The following is an 11411-nucleotide window of genomic DNA, read 5'->3' as shown; positions in this document are numbered from 1 at the left end:
TTGTCCTTCAGTGTGTTACAGTGTGGTACTTAATGATACGAATTTAATTTACTGAATGAGTTTTTACGATTAAAATGTGAAAGACTGAGGAAAAAAATCATTCGTGAGCAGAAATGAAGCGTCTAGGAAACGAAATCGTTCAACAATTTATTTAATCCGAATAACGCTGAACTGAACTGATGCTAACGTTCACTAACATGGAATTAAGCCACCTTAAAACACCTCAGCGCTGTCAGAATATATGAAAACAAACATTTAAACATGTTCTTAGGTTGTAGCGCCGCATTCTGTGTTATAATATTTCACTCGGCTGTGAAAACCCCTCATTTGAACTGTACGCCGACTCTCGATTCAGTTGTGACTCGATTCGCGCGGTTCGTTGACCGAGAACCGATTCGGGGCGAGCCGACTCGGTGCGGCGCATGCGCATTTGGCCAGCAGGTCGCTGGATTGTAGGCGAGTGATGGCGGAAACGGAGCGGCGCTGAGCTCCTCTCTCTCTCTCTCTTTCTCTCTAGGACTTTTATTTCTTTTATTTTCCGCAGCCGCACCGCTCGTCTCCCTTCTTTTCCCTCTCTTTTTGTTCTCTCTCTCTCTCCCTCCTCTGTTCTTTCCCCCCACGGCGCGATGGGTAACGAGGCGAGCCTGGAGGGAGAGGGCGAGGCTCCGGGCTCCGTTTCAGCAGCGCCGGGCGCTGGACAGTTCAACAAGCCGAGCAACGGTGCACCGGGCGGGGGGCCGGCCCCAGGAGCTGCCCCAGGACCCAACAGGTACCCCCCTCACCTTTCTGGGCGCGTGCAGTGGCGTGTTTCTCTGTGAATCCGTCCATCCGAGCGTGCACACCGTTTAGTTTACCTCCACACACCACCAGCACGGTGCCATTGCAATAGCATTGCGTGCTGCCTTCACAGCCTGTACAGTTTTACAGCTCTGCTTTATGTATTTACAGCGTTTACAGCAACTCTGCCTATTCAGAAATCTGATATAGGGCCATATATGGACCTCAATGATGAAGGGTCAGGCATACATTTCAAAATAGACGTGCAAGTATTAAGTATTAAATAATGAACATGCATGCATAATCTATTTAAGTGTGTCAGCGAACAATATTTTCGTTTATTTCATGTTTGAATGATTCCATTGCACAGCTTACTGTGACAGTGAATAGAGTTTAGTTGAATAGCAGCAAAGCAGATGCATAAAAACCTTATAAAATTATGTAGCATGTATGACTAACATATGGCATCAACATATGAATAGTGTTTTCTATGTATATGTTAATATATGTGTCTCATATTTGAAAATGACCAGTTTCAAATAAGTTATAAACATATATGTCACCTATATTTGAGTCCATGTGTGAGAAATATAAGTTGGATGTAAGGAAAATCAATATATGCTTGTTGAAACCCATATATTGTCATATATCAGATTTCCTTAAAGGGTGCAGCTTTTAATACGCACATTCGGCTCACGCGGCGGGTGCGGCGTCCACTCAAACACGCTGTCACGTTTGCACACATTGCACTGGTCCTGCTTGATTTAAAGGGGAACCAAATTTTCCACATAATTCAGTGTGTGAGATGTAAACAGAGTGATTCAGAGTGGTTTGGTGTGAAATGGTTCAGATGTCTTTACAGTGGTGGTGATAGGAACCAGGGGTCTCCATGACTACAACACAGATATAGACATTTTATTTACTATCCAAAACCACCAGTGAACCTAGAAGAGCCTTCTGAGTTTATATGTAATGTTGATGATGGAAAATAGTGGAAAATCTGAAATAATAATAAGTTTTCTCATTGTATCCCTCCACCATGATTGGAGTTTAAGGCCAAAATTTTCTCAGCATTATCGTAAACAGTGTCTCAGTCATCAGGCAGTGAATTCATAACCATTTCATGTAGGAACTTTCTGTGAGGGAGCTTTTAGAGGTGGACGTCTGGTTCCTATTACAACCACTGTGAACAGCTCTGACTCAGTAAGTTTCTCTAGAACAGAGTGTTTCACACCAAACCACTCTGAACGACTCTGTTTACACCTTAACCATTTAATTATGCAGCAATTTTCAAAAGTTAGGTGGGATTCCCCTTTTAATATAAGCATATATTTCTGCACTACACAGACTCACAGACATGCTACACTGGCTACGTGTGTTTTGTGTAGGATATGATCTCCTGTGGGATGACTATGTGCACCATTTCATGCATGAAATTTTAACTCATTCATGTCCAGCGTCAATTCAGTATGATGATTGAAAACGCCATGCCTTTCTCTGATTGGTGTAAAGTAGTGAAATTCTGACTGCATGCAGTTTTTCTACTTTTACTCACAATCAAGATCAAACTGCAGAATTTAACGATAAATCAGGCGAATGAAAATGAAAACTCACTTTGTCGGCCGTACGCTCTGAGCACACGGACCGAAGTGAAATTTGACATTTCAGAAATGGACGACAATGGGTTAAAGGCAGCCTTCTAGGAAAATAAGGCAGTGCACACGCAGACTGGGCGTCATGGCACGTTAAAGGGAAACTCCACCAACAGTTAAGATGTAAACAGAGTCATTCAGAGCGGTTTGGTGTGAAACACTCTGTTCTAGAGAAACTTACCAAGTCAGAATTGTTCACAGTGGTGGTGATAGGAACCAGACGTCCACCTCTAAAAGCTCCCTCACAGAAAGTTCCTACATGAAATGGTTATGAATTCACTGCCTGATGACTGAGACACTGTTTTAGGATAGTTTTGAGTTGAAGGTTTTGGTCTAAAACTTCATTTTAAAAACCCCATTCATGGTGGAGGGATACATGCAGGGTGTTGTGAGGCAAAATAGTCCCCAAAGAAAACATATTATTTCAGATTTTCCACTATTTTTCCATCATCAACATTCCATATAAACTCAGAAGACTCGTGTAGGTTCACTGGTGGTTCTGGATGGTAAATAACATGGCTAACCCCACCACTGTAAAGAAATCAGTAAGCTTCTCTAAAACGAACAATTAAATGATAAATAAATTTTCAGAAATGGGTGGACTTCTCACCGCCGCGACCCAGAGGGATAAGCGGTTAGATGATGGATGGATGGATGGTGGACTTCTCCTTTATAAGCATAGGGAGGAGTAAATGATGGTAGCAGTCAGTGGCCATTGATGTCGGTCGTGTGTTAACAGTGCAGTAGGAGTGGACAGCGTGTGTAGATGAAGTGCAGGGAAATAAATTTGCACTGTGGTGCTGATTTTAGAGGAGAAACACGTGTTCTACACAGAGGAGAGAGAGAGAGAGAGAGAGGGAGAGAGAGGTATATATAGAGGTAAACGTGTAAAGGATGTGAGAGTATGGATGTGATTGGACTTTGTTAATTAAAGTTCATGTCTATAAAGACAATTAAATATGAGTCAGAGAGAGAGAGAGAGAGAGAGGAGGGGAGAGAGAGAGGAGGGGAGAGAGTGAGAGAGAGAAGGGGAGAGAGAGAGAGAGGGGGGAGAGAGTGAGAGAGAGAGGAGGGGAGAGAGAGAGAGTGAGAGAGTAGGGCTGAGGGAAAGAGCAGAAGTGAGAGAGAGTAATAAATAAGAAAGAGAAGAGATAAAGTGAGATAGAAAGACAGAAAAGAGACAGACAGTGGGAGTGAAAGAGAGCAAAAGAAATAGAAATAAGAGTAAGAAATGAGAGAAAGACTGAGAGAAAGATGAAAAACAGAGAGAGAGAGTTGGACACAGTAAGAAATGACAAGAGGAGGGAGAGAAAAATACATAAGAGAGAGAGAAAGAACATTAGAAATAAGAGACAGACAGTAGAGAGAGAAACTGAGTAAGAAATTAGAGTCGAAGAGAGAAAGAAAGAAGAGAGAGAGTCAGAGAGAGAAATAAGAGTGAGAGAGAAAAATACGTGAGAAAGAAAGAAATAAGAGAGTGAAAGAGAGAAATAAGAGTGAGAGATAGTGAGAAATAAGAGAGAGAAATAAGAGAGAGAAATAAGAGAGAGAGAAATAAGAGTGAGAGAGAGAAATAAGATTGAGTGAGAGATAGTGAGAAATAAGAGAGAGTTAGAGAGACAGAAAGGAGTGTGAGAGAGAAATAAGAGTGAGAGAGAAAAATATGTGAGAAAGAAAGAAATGAGAGTGAAAGAGAGAAATAAGAGTGTGAGAGAGAAATAAGATTGAGAGAGAAATAAAAGTGAGAGATAGTGAGAAATAAGAGAGATAGAGAGAAATAAGAGTGAGAGATAGTGAGAAATAAGAGGGAGAAAAATAAGAGAGAGATTGAGAGAGAAATAAGAGTGAGAGAGAGAAATAAGATTGAGAGAGAAAAAAGAGTGAGAGATAGTGAGAAATAAGAGATAGAGAAATAAGAGTCAGAGAGAGAAATAAGATTGAGAGAGAAATAAAAGTGATAGTGAAAAATAAGAGAGAGATAGAGAGAAAGAAAGGAGTGTAAGAGAGAAATAAGTGAGAGTGAGAAATAAGAGAGGGAGAAAAATAAGAGAGAGATTGAGAGAGAAATGAGTGAGAGATAGTGAGAAATAAGAGTGAGTGAGAGAGAAATGAGTGAGAGCGTGAGAGAGCAGCAGCTCCTGCCGTGTTTATTCAGATCTGAAGTCCCGTCAGTCGGTGAGAAACTCCGCGAGGCTGAGAAAACGGGAGTCGCTGGTCTTATTTCTCTCTCTCGTTTGTGTGAATCTGAGAGTGTGAGGAGTTTCAGCTCGTGTGATGTGGAGACTCTGATGATGAAGATCAGGGACAGAAAAATCAGAGCAAAATGTCTTTATGTGTCTCCCAGGTTTTCAACATCGGTTCGGACTTTATAGTCCTGTAGCTGGACCAGGCACGAGTCTGACCAGCTAATTACCCTTATTAATCAGCAGAGCTGAAAGATTAATCGTTTTTATTGGGCAGTTTTCATCTGCAGTTTCTGCAGGTCCAGCCTACATTATCAACAGTGTCGTCTCACGTTTTAAGGGGGAAACTGAACCCAATAACACAGAGTTGTGAACCGTGTGTAGATGAGTCAGATCAGTCTCTGGGAACCTGCGTGTGACATCACAGCCACAGCTTACTGGCAGTCTGGCTCACTACATTCAGGGGTCAAACCTCAAGACAGAGAAAGGTGGATATTCTGGTCTTTTTGTCCAGAAAAACAGGACTGAACCTCAATTTATAGAAGATAATTGGAATTTAAGTAGCAGTCGCAGTGTTAGATCTTTAGATTGTCCAGCCCTGTGGATCAGTTACTCAGAACAGTGTTCACCCAGTGTTTCTCTCCACACTGTTTACTGGGAGAGTCGTAGAATCCACGTTTCTCCTCTTCCACTTTGAGGTGGAATGACAGAGCATCAAAAATAGAAACGGGGCGTCAGAAATGGCGCATTGCATCACAGCGCCTGCCGCTCTGCCGCTCGCAGCTGATATAGACGACTTCACTGATTATAAAGGGAGCATTTTGGTTTTGTCGTTGTCGCTCGTGTCGTTTGCTGTTATGGTCATGATGGTCACTGTCAGATCATAGTGCCACAAATTTGTGCCGTGTCTTGATTGGAAGACTGGCAACACTGCAAGTTTGACATCAACCAATCATCTCTCACGTTCCTAAATGTGTACACTGTCAGAAATAAAGGTTCTGTTCAGGTTCTGTTTTCGTTCATCAAGATACAAACAATGTACATGTTCCCTCAAAGGTACAGCAGTGGGTTTAAGGTCCGGTTGTGCGCCTTAAAGACAGCGTGGGCCGTCTGTCCTTCAAAAGCTGCTTTTCCACTATATGGTAGTGACTCGACTCGACTCTACTCGCCTTTTTTGGTTTTCCACTAGGCAAATCTGCTACCTGGTACTATTTTTGGTACCACCTCTAGGCACACAAGCCTGAGGTCACCACATCCAAAGCCAACGCAGGCTAGAGGGGTATAAAGCCCCCCAGCACTGGGCTGTGGAGCAGTGGAACTGTGTTCTCTGGAGTGATGGAGCTCCATCCAGTACCTTTAGGATGAGTTGGAGATACAGAAACTGACCATCCAACATCAGTACCTGACCTCACTAATGCTCAATCAAATCCTCACAGCAATGTTCCAACATCTAGTGCCTTCCCAGAAGAGAAGAGGCTGTTACGGCAGCTCAAACTCTGGTAAAGTGAGAGTGGAGAGAGAAGATGATGATGATGATGATGATGATGAAATGTTTCTACATTAACTATTCATACAGTTATGACGAGCAGCCATATGAGCCATTTATTACACAAGCGGTGAAAAATTCTCTCTCTTTCTGTCTTCGTCTTTATTCTGACTCTTCTTTCTCTCTTACTGTCTCTCCCACTCACTTCTTTCTCTCCCACTATATATATATATATATATATATATATATATATATATACATACATACATACATACATACACCGATCAGGCATAACATTCTGACCACCTCCTTGTTTCTACACTCATTGTCCATTTTATCAGCTCCACTTACTATATAGGTGCACTTTGTAGTTCTACAGTTACAGACTGTAGTCCATCTGTTTCTCTGCATACTTTGTTAGCCCCTTTTTACCCTGTTCTTCAGTGGTCAGGACCCCCATGGACCCTCACAGAGCAGGTACTATTTGGGTGGTGGATCATTCTCAGCACCGCAGTAACACTGACGTGGTGGTGGTGTGTTAGTGTGTGTTGCGCTGGTCTGAGTGGATCAGACACAGCAGTGCTGCTGGAGTTTTTAAACACCTCAGTGTCACTGCTGGACTGAGAATAGTCCACCAACCACAAATATCCAGCCAACAGCGTCCTGTGGGCAGCGTCCTGTGACCACTGATGAAGGACTAGAGGATGACCAACACAAACTGTGCAGCAGCAGATGAGCTGTCGTCTCTGACTTTACATCTACAAGGTGGACTGAGAAGGTAGGAGTGTCTAATAGAGTGGACAGTGAGTGGACAGTGTTTAAAAAGTCCTGCAGCACTGCTGTGTCTGATCCACTCATACCAGCACACCACACACTAACACACCACCACCACGTCAGTGTTACTGTAGTGCTGAGAATGATCCACCACCCAAATAGTACCTGCTCTGTGAGGGTCCATGGGGGTCCTGACCACTGAAGAACAGGGTAACAAAGTATCAGAGAAACAGATGGACTACAGTCTGTAACTGTAGAACTACAAAGTGCACCTATATAGTAAGTGGAGCTGATAAAATGGACAATGAGTGTAGAAACAAGGAGGTGGTCAGAATGTTATGCCTGATCAGAGTGTATATATATATATATGAGCCTGACTGATATAGAACTGTTAAGATCGATACCAACTTCGATATGTGTGGATTTAATAATAGCATATATCAGCTGATATTCTTTTTTATGAGAAATACATAACATAAACAACATAAAACTCCAGCAGCACTGCTGTGTCTGATCCACTCACACCAGCGCAGCACCACTGCCCTCATCTGATGTTTTTGCTCTCTGTCTGATGTTGGTTTGGGTTCTGATGCTCCAGGCCACTATAGTGCAATTGCAGGTTACAGCAGTGAAAAAAAGAGGAAATAGTGAGAGAGATGGAGGGAAAGAGCAGGAGGAGGAGAGGAAAGAATAAAGAGAGGAGTGAAAGAGTGAAACTGATGGTTATTTCCCAGTAGAGTGAGTAAGGACAGCCCTGACCGGCGCTTTCACAGCATCACCCTGATAAAAAAGCCTGTTCATAATCACAACCAGACCTAATAAAGGCTCCTCAGTCCGCCTCAGGCTCTCCCGCCCTCCCTCTCTCTCTCACTCTCTCTCTCTCACTCTCTCTCTCTCTCTCTCTCCTCTCTCTCTCTCTCTCTCTTACGCTCTCTCTATCTCTATTTCTCTCTCCATCTCTCTCTGCGTTCTCTCTCTTTTAAACCTTTTCTCTCGCTTTCTCTCCCTCTCTCTCTAACCCCTTCTCTGTCTCCCTCTCTCCCTCTCTGTCCTCTCTCTCTCTCTCTCTCTCTCTCTCTCTCTTTGTTTTTTCTCTCTCTCTTTGTTTTCTCTCTCTCGCTTGCTCTCTTTCGCTCTCTCTCCCTCTCTCTCTCCCTCTCTCTCTCTCTTTCTCTCTCTCTCTCTCTTTCGCTCTCTCTCCCTCTCTCTCTCACTCTCTCTCTCTCTCTCTCTCTCTCTCTCTCTCTCTTTCGCTCTCTCTCCCTCTCTCATCCCTTCTTTCTCTCCCTCTCTCTCCCTCTCTCTCTCACTTTCTCTACCTCTCTCTCTCACCCCTTCTCTCTCCCTCTCTCTCTCTCTCTCTCTCTTTGTTTTCTCTCTTTCTCTCCTTCTTTCTCTCTCTGTTTTCTTTGTTTCTCTCTCTCTCTGTCTCTCCCTCCCTCTGCTCTCACTCTCTTTCTCTATTCTCTCTTTTTCTCTTCTATCTCTCTTTCTTTGTTCTCTCTCTGTTTCTCTTTCTTTGTTCTCTCTCTCACTTTTCTCTCTCTCTTCTCTCTCTCTCTCTCTCTCTCTCTCTCTCTCTACTCAATTCAATTATATATATGTATATATACATATATATTTCCCTCTGCTCTCTCTCTCTCTCTCTCTCTCTCTCTCTCTCTCTCTCTCTCTTCTATATGCTCAGTCAGAGTGAGTCGGGGATGGGGAGGTAAAGTGAGATGAAAGTGAGACACATGACGAGGGTGAAACTCGAGCTGTGGGGCTGTAATGTTTTTAAACGCATCAGTTTTCAGTTTAAAATCAGAGCGGCGGAGCTGAGGGGCCGCAGGTGGTCAGACGGTCCACGAGCTGCTGATTTACGGAGCTGAAGCTCTTTAAGATGAAACTGAGTCTGAGTGGAGAGTTCAGAGAGTTCTGCTCTGCCCTCAGACTCAGCTCAGCGCTCTCCCTCACCACTGACACCCACACACAGCTCTATAGCATTAATATTATTATTATTATCATCACTATTATCAACAGCTTCATTAATATTACTGTCAGCCCATCATCGGTACTGTTAGCGTAATCATCAGCATTATTATTGTGGTATTATTGATACGCTTACTGCTGCGACTGCTGTCATCTCTAATTATTCACCAGTTGTTGGCTGGAGAATTCTGGGACGTGTAGTTCATATCATCATCATCCAGTCTGCTGTAAGGTGACTGACTCAGTCTGCTGACTGTCGCTCTGGTGATTCACTCTCTTCTGTAGTGGAGAGAACAGATGAGAGAAACACATCCTGGTACTTTACCCTTGTGTAATGCCCCGCCCCCTTTTGGGTGAAAGCAGCCTGGCATTACTGCTGCTGAGTGCTGATTGGTTAGCTTTACTGCTACTGAGTGCTGATTGGCTAGTATTACTGCTACTGTTTTAGCATTACTGCTACTGAGTGCTGATTGGTTAGCATTACTGCTACTGAGTGCTGATTGGTTCGCTTTACTGCTACTGAGTGCTGATTGGTTAGCATTACTGCTACTGAGTGCTGATTGGTTAGCTTCACTGCTGCTGAGTGCTGATTGGTTAGCTTTACTGCTACTGAGTGCTGATTTGCTAGTATTACTGCTACTGTTTTAGCATTACTGCTACTGAGTGCTGATTGGTCAGCATTACTGCTACTAAGTGCTGATTGGTTAGCTTTACTGCTACTGAGTGCTGATTGGTTAGCTTCACTGCTACTGAGTGCTGATTGGTTAACTTCACTGCTACTGAGTGCTGATTGGTTAACATTACTGCTACTGAGTGCTGATTGGTTAGCTTCACTGCTACTGAGTGCTGATTGGTTAACTTCACTGCTACTGAGTGCTGATTGGTTATCATTACTGCTACTGATTGCTGATTGGTCAGCTTCACTGCTACTGAGTGCTGATTGGTTAGCTTCACTGCTACTGAGTGCTGATTGGTCAGCATTACTGCTACTGAGTGCTGATTGGTTAGCATTACTGCTACTGAGTGCTGATTGGTTAGCATTACTGCTACTGAGTGCTGATTGGTTAGCTTCACTGCTGCTGAGTGCTGATTGGTTAGCTTTACTGCTACTGAGTGCTGATTGGCTAGTATTACTGCTACTGTTTTAGCATTACTGCTACTGAGTGGTGATTGGTCAGCGTTACTGCTACTAAGTGCTGATTGGTTAGCTTTACTGCTACTGAGTGCTGATTGGTTAGCTTCACTGCTACTGAGTGCTGATTGGTTAACTTCACTGCTACTGAGTGCTGATTGGTTAACATTACTGCTACTGAGTGCTGATTGGTTAGCATTACTGCTACTGAGTGCTGATTGGTTAGCTTCACTGCTACTGAGTGCTGATTGGTTAGCATTACTGCTACTGAGTGCTGATTGGTTATCATTACTGCTACAGAGTGCTGATTGGTCAGCTTCACTGCTACTGAGGGCTGATTGGTTAGCTTCACTGCTACTGAGTGCTGATTGGTTAACATTACTGCTACTGAGTGCTGATTGGTTAGCTTCACCGCTACTGAGTGCTGATTGGTTAGCATTACTGCTACTGAGTGCTGATTGGTTATCATTACTGCTACTGAGTGCTGATTGGTCAGCTTCACTGCTACTGAGTGCTGATTGATTAGCATTACTGCTACTGAGTGCTGATTGGTTAACATTACTGCTAATGAGTGCTGATTGGTTAGCATCGCTGCTACTGAGTGCTGATTGGTTATCATTACTGCTACTGAGTGCTGATTGGTCAGCCTTACTGCTACTGATTGCTGATTGGTTAACATTACTGCTATGGATTGCTGATTGATTAGCATTACTGCTACTGAGTGCTGATTGGTTAGCTTTACTGCTACTGAGTGCTGATTGGTTGTCATTAGTGCTACTGAGTGCTGATTGGTCAGCATTACTGCTACTGATTGCTGATTGGTTAGCATTACTGCTACTGAGTGCTGATTGGTTAGCTTTACTGTTACTGAGTGCTGATTGGTTGCCATTACTGCTACTGAGTGCTGATTGGTTATCATTACTGCTACTGAGTGCTGATTGGTGAGCTTCACCGCTACTGAGTGCTGATTGGTTATCATTACTGCTACTGAGTGCTGACTGGTTAGCATTACTGCTACTGAGTGCTGATTGGTTGGTGAGCGGAGCAGCTCATTGGCACCGTTTTAAACTCCTATAACTCGAGTTTAAAAGCTCTTAAAAATATAACAGCAGTGTTAAAATGTTTTATGCTGCTCTGTGTTCAGGAAATTAATGTATTATTTTACATTAAAAATATTTAATCATTTATAAACTATGATTTTGCTCAAATGCTCCATCTTAACCCATTCATTTTGGACTCGGGAGCGCCCTCTAGCGTTTGAGAAACCCAGAAGACATTACAGAGTGTAATTCTCCTCTCTGCAAGTTCTCTGGCGGAGTTTAACTTTATGCAAATAAGGAGTGAAGCGATGTGGCGATTACCAATAGGAATGGAGCACTGAGACTTTATCTCCGCCACTGTGAAATGGTGCGTTCCTTTTTGGTTCCCACATAATT

General features: G+C 43.2%; 1 protein-coding gene across 1 annotated transcript in view; it reads left to right on the top strand.

The window, feature by feature from the left end:
• Positions 1 to 463: 463 nt before the first annotated feature.
• bsnb (bassoon (presynaptic cytomatrix protein) b) overlaps positions 464 to 11411 on the top strand; it is a 140223-nt gene continuing 129275 nt past the window's right edge. Inside the window, 1 exon segment of the mRNA XM_036559092.1 lies at positions 464 to 769. Coding sequence (XP_036414985.1) covers positions 627 to 769 — 143 coding nt within the window. The 5' untranslated portion in view covers positions 464 to 626.

Source organism: Colossoma macropomum, unplaced genomic scaffold, assembly GCF_904425465.1.
Source record: "Colossoma macropomum unplaced genomic scaffold, Colossoma_macropomum, whole genome shotgun sequence".
Taxonomy (NCBI): Eukaryota; Metazoa; Chordata; class Actinopteri; order Characiformes; family Serrasalmidae; genus Colossoma; species Colossoma macropomum.
Note: the sequence above shows the minus strand (reverse complement) of the source record. Positions and strands in the feature narration are given on the sequence as shown.